At 40.9% G+C, this 13,926-nt stretch overlaps 1 protein-coding gene across 11 annotated transcripts in view; it reads right to left on the bottom strand.

The window, feature by feature from the left end:
- The window catches only part of SEC31A (SEC31 homolog A, COPII component), a 49,013-nt gene that overhangs the window by 16,598 nt on the left and 18,489 nt on the right, over nt 1-13,926 (bottom strand). For 6 of the 11 annotated variants that reach the window (XM_088133119.1, XM_088133121.1, XM_088133122.1 and 3 more), the window contains exons 14-22: nt 13,054-13,131; nt 11,815-11,881; nt 11,514-11,692; nt 7,988-8,114; nt 6,205-6,350; nt 5,450-5,623; nt 5,015-5,188; nt 1,825-1,914; nt 1,082-1,202 (exon numbers count right to left, since the gene is read on the bottom strand). In XM_088133119.1, coding sequence (XP_087989245.1) covers nt 1,082-1,202; nt 1,825-1,914; nt 5,015-5,188; nt 5,450-5,623; nt 6,205-6,350; nt 7,988-8,114; nt 11,514-11,692; nt 11,815-11,881; nt 13,054-13,131 — 1,156 coding nt within the window. The remainder of the gene's footprint in view (nt 1-1,081; nt 1,203-1,824; nt 1,915-5,014; nt 5,189-5,449; nt 5,624-6,204; nt 6,351-7,987; nt 8,115-11,513; nt 11,693-11,814; nt 11,882-13,053; nt 13,132-13,926) is intronic. The other 5 variants (XM_088133125.1, XM_088133126.1, XM_088133127.1 and 2 more) reach the window with 1 other exon arrangement.

The raw sequence follows: 13,926 nt of genomic DNA, 5'->3' as shown, positions 1-13,926 counted from the left end.
GCATTTTATTGCAGACTTCAAACCCTTCCACCACAATGAAGTTCATACAAGAACATAATCTGCATAATTTGTGTCATTTTACATCCTTTGCATAGATGTCCAATTGATGTTTTTACACATTTTGCTGAACTGTGCAGAAGTTCTACATTAGTGCATATGACATTACTAGCATCCATCTGGATTTAACAGACATTGGAGTTTAACAGACACCCTTCCCTCCAAATAGCCCATTCAACTGAGGTTTGGCTTGGCTGCCATTAATTAAAAATATGCCCTGCTTTTTCTCTTCACATCTGAAGTTACAGAGCAGCCTTCCTCCACATAGCACCCTGGAGACATATTGGATAGACCTTATCAAACCTAGTGATTTGGCAAGCTGGCTGGGAATAATGGAATTTACAGTCTAAGACAGTGTTTCTCAACCTTGGGCACTTGAAGATGAATGTGCTTCAACTTCCAGAATTTCCCAGCCAGCATGGCTGGCTGGGGAATTCTGGGAGTTGAAGTCCACTCATCTTCAAGTTGCCACGGTTGAGAAACACTGTCTAAGGCATCTGAAAAGCACTGGTTAAGGAAGAGTTCTGTAAAACTTACTCTATTGATAGGGAAGGCCACAGCAAAATGCTTAGGTCCCCTTTACTCCCCCAAGCAGTGATCAAGAACAAGAATCATTATTTTGTCCCTGAAAGGGGCAATACATTATAACAGAAGTGGGGACAAGTTATCCTTATTCGTTTCTCTGTTACAGGGATCACACTTTCAAGGGATACCAACAGTAAGAAACAGCTACAGCGTAGAAATCAGAAGAAAAAAAGAACGGTGGGAAAGCACCTTTTTTTAATAAATCAAGAACAATTATCTCCCTCCTCCTCGCTTTTTTGGAGAAGAGAAAGGGTTAACTCCCCTTTTGATTACATTGGGGTTAGACTGCCTGGCACCAAATAACATTATATTTAGAGAGAGGGAGTTAGATTCCAGGCAAACTAAGGCAATATATTGTCCCATATCTGCTGAGCCATTTTAAAGAATCCAGCGCGTGTGGTCCCTGAAAATCAAGCAAGAGAAGATTACAGCTACTTACGTTGTGGGCATGGCTGTCTTGAGTAAATATTGTAATCGGGATGGGCAGGAAGATGTGGTGGCATATGCGGATTCATGTCCTTTTGCATAATAAACCCTGGAGGAGGTGGGGGGTTATCTCTCTGAGGAAGAAAGGGGGGGGGGAGGAACAAATACAGAAGTTAGACCTGACCACCGGGAGCAACAGGGAAGACCTGTCAGGGATTCCAGGTTTTCAAGTGAAATGTTCTGAACTCATATCAGCCATCAGCTCACGCATCCTTCCTTTCTACTACCCTTGGTTATTGTGTTACCACAGGAATTTTGAATGTAAAGCATTCAAATCTGATTACCAAGAAGCTCATACAGTAGTCTCAAATAGCAACATTACTGAATTGATTACTGGGTTGGCCAGGGAGGAGAAGTGGATCTGTTTCAAGATTTTTATAAATGGGGGAAAGGACGATGAGATAATTCAGGATCATCTGCTCCACAAATGAAAACTATGGGGTTGATTAGTTGAATTCCAAATTTGTAGATTATCTGACATTCACCAAGTATCTTAAAATACAGCAATTATCTCTTGTTGGAGATAAAAGACAGAGAAACTCAGGATAAGCTGGAAATCAGAAACTGCTTCCCAGATGGCCAAGAATGCATTGTGAATTATACAGTGTGTAAAAAAGGAGAGCATGCCAGGAACATGGCATGCGGTCTATAGGAGGAGAGCAGATCCTGCTCAAAGAGGAATAATGAATGCTATACCTGTGTCTCAGAGGGAGAGGCTGCAGGAAGGCTGGGAAGGGCAGTGGGGGTTTTGTTACTCCAGGTAGTAACAGTAGGGGCAATTCTAACCTGAATTGAACAGAGAGATACCAATCATGGAAAAATAAAAATAAATAAATAAATAAAAATAAAAATAAATATGAAAATGAAAATGAAAATAAAAGGAAGTGAAAAGCCAAAAAGTTTCAAACACCCAGAATGCCCAGGAATGCACCAAGAAACAATTTCAGGCCATTTACAGTAATTGGTTGAAGACCTCCATCATCATAGCATGCTAGGTACCAAGCAGCAACAACAGGAAGAGATTAAATATATCGGCAACGCAGCTAATATTGACCAGATACCTTCCTGTATCTTAAGAGGTACAGTCATGCTATGAGGGTTAGAAGCTTATATTGTTTGCAGCTCAAGTTATGTATCCTCTTCCACTGGACAAAGGTAAGCAGCAAGCTAGAGTCTTCGTGCTAACCCACAAAGAGAATTAGACAGAAATGCCTTGCAAATGTCAAAAGAGTTTGAAACATGTATCCTTCCATGCCTTCTTTGGGAAGGAACCTCTGTTGTGAGACTTTAATACAGGGCCCAACACATAGCATTGTGATATATAAGGAAAGGTACTGGGAAGGGTAGGAGTTTGTTCATGCAAAATTCAGGAAGACAGCAGGCTATTCTATGTCCACTACAATTGCTAGACTGGGAATCTAGTATTAAGACAAGGGACAAGTGAAAAAAGCCATATATGCTTAACAAAGTTGCTAAATGAGGTTAGATAATTGAAAAAGACAAAAAGGAAACATGGGTGTAACTTAAGATCAAATGTTCTGTATCTTATCGTGTTTGTTCTCCTGGGCTAAAAACAAAACGCAAATCCATCAAGTAAAACTATGCTCATCTTCAGAAACAAAGCCCTTTTGTAAGATAACATTTCATACAGCGCTGCAATGTTTCGTTTGTAGAATAACAGTCTAGATATCGACACAATGGGATAACTGGCAAAGTGCAGAAACCTCTCCAAAATCCAGCAGTACACTTGCTGAAAATTGGTGTTATGCTTTCCCACCATTTTGTGGCAGGAAGCACAAGAACACTAGTATGAACCTTAAACGAGGCTTTGCACAGTTAAAGAAAAAAATTTAATCCCATATCCCACCCCACCAAAAAAAGAAGAAAAAATCCTGATCTGTTTACCTGCACAACACAGCCTTCCCATTTTTTTTTATAACAGCTTTATTAAATTTTAAGAAGCAGAAAGATAAAAACTAATACAAACTAATAATCAAGAAAAAAGGATAGAAAGAATAAAAGCTAGAAGTAGAAAAAGAAAACAGAAGTGTTGAAAAATAGAAAAGGAAAAGAAGAAAAACAGAAATACAAAAATAATGACTTCTGACTTCTTATACAGTAGATATAAATGAAACATAAAACAACCTCTTACTCTAAAACTACATTTTAACATACATTTTTTGCAGTCTATTAACAGCCTCCCCATTTTCCATCACCGCAACACCCACTCTAGCTCTCACCCCATCAAAAACATTAAGGGGCACCTCTGGACACCAAAGGTTGCCCACCTTCCCTTTATAGACATTTATTTTGCCATCCAAACCAGTCCTTAGCACAAAAAGATTTTCTTTAGCGAAAAGGTATTTCTTCTGTTAAGACTGAATGCACAGACAGTCTCTTTCCCTGTCTTTCTCATATTCCAACAACCAGTTGATTCCTATCAGTAATAAATATATTCTGCTGGCTTAGGACTGCTATTAATTGGGGACCACTTTTAACAACTGATTGTTTGATTCATAGGTAGTTGTTTGATCTTCCAGCAGCCCTATGTTGATAAAAGCTCTTCTGAAACAATGCTGGGTTTCACTATATATATGGCTGCTGTAAGCTGCTTTTATACCCAGCTTGCTTGCAAGAATCATGGTCTCCTGCACCAAGAGATTCTTGATCTCCTGATCAAATGGTACAACACAATTAAGTGAGGCGGAGGTGGGGGCGGCGGGGGGAGAACCTGCATAATCAAGGGTGGGCAACTTCCTCCCAGCCAGAGATTGCAGTTTAAAAAAAAAACAAAAACAGAGAGTTTTGGGCTAAAGGGATCAGGTCCAGGGATAATAAGATAATGTTGAAGCACATGAGGGTGCCGCAAACATTCTGCCATTTTTTTAAAAAAATTGGGGGATTTTAAGAAATAAAATAAAATAGGAGCTTTAAGTCTCTGTAAGAAGGCACCCAGTTAGCACCTTAACAGCTGCACCGCTCACTATTTTGACGCCAACAGAGACATTTCTCAAACTGGTGTTCCAAATTGATGTAGGAGGCTGGATATGGTTTCTGTCTTATGTCTACATAAATGTCTGGATGTGAATGAGGAAGGAGGATAAGATGTTTCTCAGGAATCAATACCATATCGAAGCCCAATTTATTAAGGGGGATGAAGCAACAGGAAACACTTATAGGTTTCCCTCCCCACATCCATAAAATAACTTCATAATCAGCTGATAGAAAGAAACCTATTAAAATGTTAATCAACAATCAGTGCACAGGAACACTCATGCTGGTCATTTGTGTCCTGAAAGAAATGAATCATCCCCTTTTTAGTTTATGAGCCTTTCCTTGTTGGGTGCTGCTGAGAGATTATTTACAAGTCTGGTATAAATGTACAACATTCACTGACTTCAGTCTGTTGTAAGGGGATACTGGGAGTTGTAAGGTGGAAAAGACTGAGCTAAGTGACAAGCTTGCTATAACATTTTTTGGGCAAGACGTCTGCTGGGAAAATGACAACTTACAATGCTAAGCTTTATCAAAACTGAAGACCCAAAGGGGAAACTAAAGCAAGGAATGGAGAAGGGGGAGATCTTCCAGGCATTAGCTGGGGGTAGAACACATTAGCATTCCAAAGGGCGTTTTACATTAGTAAGACCTTGACTAGTCACTGCATGAAACCTCAAGCAGCTTCGTAGCAAGATTTCCAAAAGCGCTTTCTGAAACGAGAAGACAAAGAGCATCTCTCCAAACTGAAAAAGGTATAACAAGCTCTTACTCAAGAGCTTTCAAGGGACATTTCTGGGTAATGTTGAACAGAACATCATGCAGACACACTCAGCGTCATTTCAAATATTGTAACCACCAGCTTAAGGGCAGTGGCTGAAAATGCCTTTACCTGCTGATAATATTGTGGAGTTGGGGCTTGTGGCATCTGCATCTGGCCAGTACCAGACCCACTTCTTCCCTTGGTTGCTGGCTGCTGCTCATAAGGTGCTGTGGGTGCCTCTGGGCCCCTGGGAAGCTCCCCCTGAGCTCTACAGATTCTGTCCCGTAGCACCACAATGTTGGGCTGCAAACCATAGAATACCCAGTTAAACATACTCACAGGACACATGTTAGCCCAGATCTACCAAGAGAACATGTTACGTTACCATAAAATTACGTTACCACAGAAGTGTTGGAACAGAAACAAGAAGACAATGGACTCACAGCAACTGGTTGGAGATGGCTGACCAAGCCTCTGTCCTGCAAGGCTAAGTTCAATCATGTGTGCTAATCTAGCAGATAGCAAAAGAAGAAAATATACATACGTACAGTGAAGTCCATTTACCTGGTTGGCATTAGCTGGAAGAAAAGCTAAAGCCGCAGCAATGCTGCCTTGTGAAGCCAAAAGGTTGGCATATTGGCTCATTTTTTCAGCCAGAAGAGCCCCGACAGCGTTGGTATCCATCATTTGTGTCTGCTGGACTGCCTTACGCAGAATGACCACTTTTTCAATGAGATCCTAGAAGGTTGAAATGGAAGGAGAAAAGGCAAAGGAGACCAAGCTTGAATCTGAGACGGATCGATGTATATAACTAAAGCTGGAAGGAGTGGCGTTCATCATCAGTTTTGCATCCCTGTGCTCTGGGTCATTCTGTAAGCTTATGGCTGGCTCGTTTTTCTCTTTATAAAAGGCCCAGTCCCAAGAAATAGTTGAAGCTCACTAGATGGGGGCAATGTCTCAGGACAAATCAGCTTCCTTACCACTAATCTTGTCAGATTTTTATGCCATTTTAGAAAAATATTTTATTTTTAACTTAGTCCAGGGAGGGGATGTACCACAAGCCCTGTATTACCCATCTTTGCTTTAGATGGTACTTCAGCGTCAACAACCCACACATCAAGTCATTTCAAAGTGGGAAACCAGACAAACTGCAGTGGCTGCACCCAAGCCTTCTTTCCGTAGAAGTATCGGCTTGCGTTCCAGGGAAATGGAAATAGTGTCATTTTCTTGCAAAAACCTAGACACTTTAGAAGGAGGTTGACTATACAGTATCTCCCAAGCACTGGACCAAAAGGGAACCAACAAATAAAGGGCCTAACCTGAAGAGAGAGTGGATTGTTTCCATCCTGAGCTTTAGTCCAGCAGGCAACCAACTTCTCCACATTCCCGGCACAAATGTAACACAGGCAAGCCTGAGTTTGCAAAAGGCTGTCCCCTTCATTTTCAAGTCTCGCGCCCAACAAATCTAGTTAGGAAGATGAACAAAATATAAATGGGAACCCACGTAACCAGGGAACGACTGATTCCCATTATCAGAAAGTGCTGGAAACTCACGTATGCCTTTCCTCCCATTTTCTGTTTCTCCATCTCCATTTGCTGGTGCTGTATCCTCTAAACCAGGGTTCCTCAACCTTAGCAACTTTAAGATGGGTGGACTTCAACTCCCAGAATTCCCCAGCCAGCCATGCTGGCTGGGGAATTCTGGGAGTTGAAGTCCACCCATCTTAAAGTTGCTGAGGTTGAGGAACCCTGCTCTAAACCAGGCCTGCAGAGTTATTGGCCCACCAAGCAATTTTGTATGGTCCACCGGCATTTCTTAAAAAGTCAATAAATTCACTGCCGCTGCCCCAAAAGATGCGCTGCTGAATGCCTCCAATATCTCCAGGCCTCCTCCACCAGCTCCAACGTTCCCACTGCACCTCTGGCCACCAAACAGCAGATTGGCATGCCAGGTATTCCTTTGTAGCCCACAATTATGTTTAATTTATCAATGTGGCCATTTCCCTGATACAAGTCAAGCAGGCCTGCTCTCAGTGCTGTTTGCTATAAGAAGGCATAGCTGATACCAGCAGAGGACAGACTGAACGTGCAGTATAGAAGAAAGGAGAGGTCTAGCATCTTCCGATAATCTGAAACATGATACTGGAATGAGAAGTGGGTTAATGAAAATTTAACCACAAGGAGTTGCAACACCGTCTGGCCTAGTGTAAGCCAATCCAGGCGCTAAGGTCTCCTTCCAGTTTTGCAAATTGTATAACTGGACAATATCCTTCCAGTTCCAGGTTACCACAGCAGTAAAGAGCTGGAAAGAAACCACAAGTGGGTTGCCCAATTTGCATGCTCAGGAAATTGAGGACAGAATCAGCATGTAAGAGGGAAAAGAAACAGGAAAGGTGGTGCACAATGAGCATGTGGTCTATTTCCTAATCCCCATGGCTTCATTTTGGAGATCTGTCTGCATAACATCTGAGTGGTAGTGGAGAATGTCTGTAAGGTGCTGCACTCTCTCTAAAACCATTAAACAGAATGTTCTGAATTACTCCTACCATACCATCATTTTTTTAGCTAGATACGGGAACTTGATCTACATTCCAAGTTGTGCTACTGTGCACTGGTCCCAAAGTAAAGCTGATCAGGATCCAGAATGCTTTCTCATTAAGTCGCTAGAAAGGAACAGCTTTTACAGTTCCCTGCTGCCGCATTCCGATTACAATATTTTAAGAGCCTAATAATGCTGTGATTTCCTCTCAGAGTCTGGATATCCTGCCTTTGCTTTTAAATATTAATCATCTGATATTAATCATTATCACTGCTCCTTCCTGTCAGAGACAAATAGAATGCCATTAGTAACCGAGAGGGTTTAGAATATGAAGCCCATAAAAATGGCAGCACTATTTTTACCTTCAGACATGAAACCCGAGTGCCTAAATTAAATAAATTACAGTATTTGGCAAAGGAGATGTGTCCAGGTATTCCTTCCCTGAACTGAAAACATTATTTATATGTATATATGTATGCATGCATGTATGTGTCTATATATGTATGTATGTATGTATATGTGTGGGGGGGGTATTTAGAAACATTTATGCCCATTTGGCTTACCACAAAGAGCTGCAAATTCATCTGGCCTGGCGTAAGTCAACACAGCTGTTAAGGCCTCTTTCCAGTTTTGCAAATCACACGACTGGACAATCTCCTTCCAGTTCTTGGTTACAACAGCAGTGATCAGCTGGAATGGGGGGAGGGGGGAAACACACATACACATATCAGTAGTATCTTCAAAATGCCCTTTCCCAAAGTTTGGTATGTTACTGAGCAATGAGACCCGGAATACATAAAACAGCCTTCCCCAATCTGATGTCCTCTCGATGTGTTGGGACTGCACCCCCAGAATTTGGCCATCACTGGCTTCAGATGCTGGGAACTGAGTCCCAGTGCACATGGAAAGGTGGTGTAGAGCCTTCCTTGAGCTCAGTTCTCACAAATGACAGGGACAGATGATGGCAGCATTTTAAAATACATGCAGAATCTTAGCAGATCAAATGCTTCTCTGTTTAAAAAAAAAAAAGCTTTCTACATAGAAATTTAGGCATCTTTACGGTTACTAGGCCAAGGGAGGGCAGAGGTTTTTTTAATTCGAAACTTGGAGCCTGTTACAAAAAAGGCACACATGTAGATTCAAGGAATTCTGGGCTCAAGTATATATTTTGAGTAAGTAGTAGAACAAAATGGACAGTCTTTACACATCAAAATCCTGTCTCGTTTTCACAGAACTTTCTCTACTGAATGCACATGTTAACTATTTATCATTATAAAGCATGAATGAGTCAGATCTTGGCATTTATCAAGAGTCTGGGAAGCAGATTTATCTTCTGCCCATCTCTGAGCTATGTCTTAAGTTTCAGCTGCCAGACTCTCCTGCTACAAAGAGTACATCTTTGAAAGAATGGTCTTCTTCTCTTCTCCTTGTAACACCATCCCATACTGACATCTTATGCCCAATGCCAATCTGGTCTTTTAGGTCTTCTCTGGTTTATGTTGACGTGCGTTTCTTTCTACATGTTTACTACATTTCTACCAATTACAGTCTGATGCCACTCTCTCTCTCTTTGGTCCTAGAAATTGTATATATTATGCAGATTCCAAGGCAGAGTGGGGATCTCACTTTCTCTAATTAAAACATTTAAGAATTTACAGTGCAACCATTTTAAAAGCAGAAACGTATATAAAAATAGGAAGTCCAGTAAAATATGTGTTTGAAACCAAGTAGATGATTCTACTTCTAAAATGAGAAAAGCAAAAGCTAAAACTTATGAAAAATAAAAAGAGCAAGGTGCATAGGCTATGTAGTGGTGGCAGTGTGTGTGTGTGTGTGTGTGTGTGTGCAACCGATGAGATGTGTGCAATGATGTAATTACACAAACACTATGACTTGTGTCTTTGTGCTCTTGTCATTTTGGTGTCACACGGTCTGCAGGATGATAAGAACAGGGGGAAAGGCGAGGAAGTCCAATAATGCATCATATTGCTGTTGCTTGCTGTTTTCCTTGTGCAACTTAATCTCTGTTTGGTTTTTCCAAAAGTTTTAGTATGCAGAGATCAGCAAGTCAACTATATTATTTGCTTGACAGTTAAAACATCCAGGATTTTAGCGTTCGAAGCCAGGAACTGGGCAGCCTAAATTACTACTGCGCATTTCCCACTGGATTGATTTACAGCAAAAGTGACCTCTTTTTCGAGACAAGTAAGAAAGACTTCAGTCTTCAGGAGGCTGAGCAAATGCCAAGTAAGCAAGATTGATAGAAGGCAAAGAGGCAATCCATACAAAGTTTGGGCCCACCTAGGGAAAACATGTCTGGAAGGTGGTCTGGAAAAATATCATTTTACCTATTTCCAACACAAGCCGAGCCAAGCCTGTGCATATGTCAGGCACCAATTCCTGCCATGCTTCCCTTTAGTGACTAAAACAAGGTTCCCTAAACAGTGGGCATGTCTGGGGTGGGGAGAACAAGTTACACCCAGGCCCCAAATTAGCTGCCACTCTCATTTTCCATTGGTGCCATCTTCTCTAACCTTCCCAAATGTTGCCCACTATTTCACTTTTCTTCTGTCTTTTTTTTTTTTCTGGGCAGACAAACACAGTTCCAAGCCAAGCACTGGACTGAATCTCCCTGCTATTTCTACTTTCTTAAAAGGTCTCCAGATATATGTGGGGAACCGAAGCATTTTTGGAAATTGAGATTATGCTCAAAATTGGGAAATTTAACATTTTGAACTGAAAGAATCTAAAGCTATACAATACATTCAGGTCTGGAACAGAGCACAGCAGGTGGCACAAGAGGTATTTATGAGCACATACTGGGATGAGGGTCTCAGCTCCATGGGCCAACTTTGGGTCTGGCACATCTATAAGCTGTTGTTCTAAAGAATTACAACAGTGGATGGAAATTCAAGATCTGCCATTAAAGAAATGTACAATGTGGCTATCTCAAGAATGGTTTCAAATGTGGTTTTTATTATTGTTTTATACATGTTTAATTAAGTTTTAAATTAATTTGTTTTTGGATTTTATTGTTCCCCTTTTGGGTTGTCTTGTTTTGGATGGGGAAGCAGAACAGAAATATAATTAATAAAAAAATGTATTATTATGTGTTCTGAACTACTTCCACTTCTGCTGCTCTTATCCGCCAAAAGATTATGCAACAAAGGGAACAGATCTCCTTGCCAGAAATCTTAGCGTTGACTGAGCAGTGTGTGCACATAACCCAAGTTTAAAAGAAAATGTAGAGGGAGCTGGTAGTTGATCTGAAACCCTTTTCTTATTAGAACAAATATAGGTCTTTGAGGATTTTCCTGGTACCATTTACTTGCCAATTACTAATGGCCAAAGTACACATTAACCAGTTGGACCCATTCTCTTTAGCAAATGTTAAACAAGTTAATGAGTGTTTTTTGTTCAAATTATCTGAACTTTCTTGGGCTGGTACATGTATAATAAGGCTAATCAATGCTTAAGACACTAGGAGCAAAAGGCAACACCTTATATTTCCCTCCCTCCCTAAACTACCCCTCTTAATTATAATTAAATTGCATACTGACATTGTGGGGGGATTGGTGCCTTCAAGTCAGTTTTTGACTCCTGGCAACTGCCCAGACAAGTCCCTGAAGTTTTCTTGGCAAGGTTTTTGGAAGTGGTTTGCCATTGTCTGCTTCCTAGGGTTGAGAGAGAATGACTGGCCCAAGCTCACCCAGATGGCTTTGTGTCTATAGTGGGATACACAGTCTCACGGTTTCTAGCCTGGTGCCTTAACCACTACACCAAATGGGCTCTTGACATTAGTATTAACCAGTGTTAAAGCAATTGGGAAGGGCTTAGATGATGGTGGAGGGAGGAACCCTATAACTGCACACTCCATTCATTACTAGTCCTGTTTTATAAGTGCTGACCACAATGTAAAACTCTGATACAAAACCAAAACTATAGAATATATCCTTAGCTGTTCTCTGGATTACCCAAGTTTTTTAAGCTCAACTGTTTTTTTGGGGGGGGGGGGAAGGAAGGAGATAATCAACAGGTTTGCCAATATGTAAGTTTTGTCTTCGCCTCCAAGTGAAAAAGTCCACGTACCCTGGTAATTTTGCCTCTTGTTTTTGCAAAATACTTCTTCTGGGTCTTGGATAACAGTTCCTGGCCACCAGCTATAGCAAGAATAATGGCATCAGCCATACGATTGTCATGGAGGCAAAGATCAACAGCGCTTTCAAAGTTACCCGTCAGCAAAGCCTGAGTGATCAAACCATCAATGTCTGCATTAAGAAAAACAAACAAGAAAAGAAGATGGTCACTACCACGGTAATCTTATAATCAAAGGTAGAAGATTAATTTAGCAACCTGAGGTGCTATGTAAAAAAAAATATATTTTTTTTACCTCCGGTGACAGAAATGTTAAAGGTTTCATTTGTGGGTAGCAGTGAATCAGCCTCGGCATTTTTACTCTGGTAGGGAGAAATAATGCAGCTTAGTGTAGTTTCAGAACGTGTTATTTAAATGCATTCTAATTATGTGCTTTATACTGAGAAGCATTAAGCTATTGCTGCACCGAAATGAGAACTGCCACTTACTAATAACTCCTTTTATCCTACTCACTATGATGAGAAATTGCATATTTACATCAATACCCCTCTGCTCATTCACTTTGGGAATGAACTCAGTGGGGCTTACTTTTGAGCAAGCAGGCATAATGTTGGGCAGATAATCATTTGACAACATTGCCCTATTATCAAATCCTCATACTGAAAGATCTGTAAAGGTATGAGCTGATGGCACACACCAACATATTTAGTGACTTTTCATTAAGATTACTTGTGCACAGTATGTACACCAGCTTTATAACATATATTCCCAAAAAATCCAATCACAGCTTTCTTGAAGCAGGGATGCTGCTAAGTCAAGCATGGCTAAACCCTGAAAGTACGTTGAATACTATCAGTTTAAAGACAGTCCCAGACATTCTAACAGAGGCAAATGGAAACACAGTCCTTGTGATTCCATCATATTCAGCATAAGGGGGAAATCTAGATTCCTTGCATGCAGCAGCCAATGTTCTGAATTAGCTGAAAATCTACAGCCAAGTTCACACATCTGATGCCATGCTACTTTCTCTGTTCTGCTTCCTGAAAAACAAGTTTGGAAGCTTCATTCTTCCTTCCTGCTAACCCAGTGGGGAGACAGGAGGAAGGCGATTCAGTGAAAGGAATCCAGGTGTTCTCGCATCCTGGTGTCCCAGAGCTCCCAAGAGCCACAAAACAGGAATTAAGAAACACAACCAGGTCTGTTGTTTAGGTGGGATATTTCCTCCCACAGCATATGTGAGTAACTCCTATTATGTGGCATGTTTATTCAAGCTGCAAAATTCCACATTTGCTGGAAAATATTTAGTGTACAGAACATACAGCCTTGCTATAGTTCTTCAGGACATTATCCTTCTCAGTCTCCCTCTCTTGCTGGCATTCATCTCTATATAATATGACATTATTGGTAAGTTATTGACACTAGGACATAGACAGACACATAAGCGAACAAGTTAGTTGGGAGTCAATGCAAAATCACCCACATTTACTACAAATGCAAGTTAGTTTGCATGTTCAGCACAAAACAGAATGAATACCTCTGCCAACAGCTGGTCCTTAGCAGCTAGACCCTCTCCACCATCAGTCTGTGCAAGCTGGTCAGGTTCCTCATGAGCCTTTCTCACAGATATGAAGAGGATGTTTCAAAGATTAAAGCAAAGAAACCAAGTGCTTAACTAATGCAGTTAAATTAGCCCCAAACAGCCCCTAGATTTCTCTGTAATGTTAGTAAACCCAGTTACAGCAACAAGGAGAAGAAACCGTATTTCTTTCTTTCAACACTTCCCTTTCTGGTCAGAATATCTATGCTTGTCAAAATATAACAGAGGATCTTCAGCCTACACCAGCAAAGGAGCAATGTGAGGTAGTGTTGCAGAAGCCACAGTGAGGGACCAGAGACTTGATGACTTTGGATGAGAAAACAACTGCATGAGTGCCAGTTAGTTTGAAAGGAAGGAGGACAACGTTAGTGGAGTAAAATTTAGCTTCTGCATGCTGGAAGTTCAGCAGAACTTGTATGACCTTTTGTACTAGTCCGCTGTTATTTACTTGCAAGCATTTCTAGACTTCCTGGTTCAAATTACTACTGGCAGTTTCCAGTAATAGAGTTTTAAAAAATAATGCTTTCTAGGCTGTTCAAGAACTGATAGAAAAAAGACATATTTATTTATGAGTTTTGGAAGACCCTATCACCATGGAGAAGCGTTGCCATGCAGGCATCTCCTCGGTGCAGCAGATCTCAAGGTCTGTGAAATCAGAGACTAAAATAAAGTGATGCTGGCTTGCATAGGATACTCTAGGACAGTGATTCTTAAATTGTTTGACCCAATTACACCTTTCCCCCATCTTGAATGCCATAATCCCCACAAAAAAACAGACTCCGTTGTTTTACACAGGTGTCTTGGCAACAG

Source organism: Python bivittatus, unplaced genomic scaffold, assembly GCF_059951505.1.
Source record: "Python bivittatus isolate LINGU-HERP-01145 unplaced genomic scaffold, Pbiv_v1 ctg000070_np1212, whole genome shotgun sequence".
Classification (NCBI taxonomy): domain Eukaryota; kingdom Metazoa; phylum Chordata; class Lepidosauria; order Squamata; family Pythonidae; genus Python; species Python bivittatus.
Note: the sequence above shows the minus strand (reverse complement) of the source record. Positions and strands in the feature narration are given on the sequence as shown.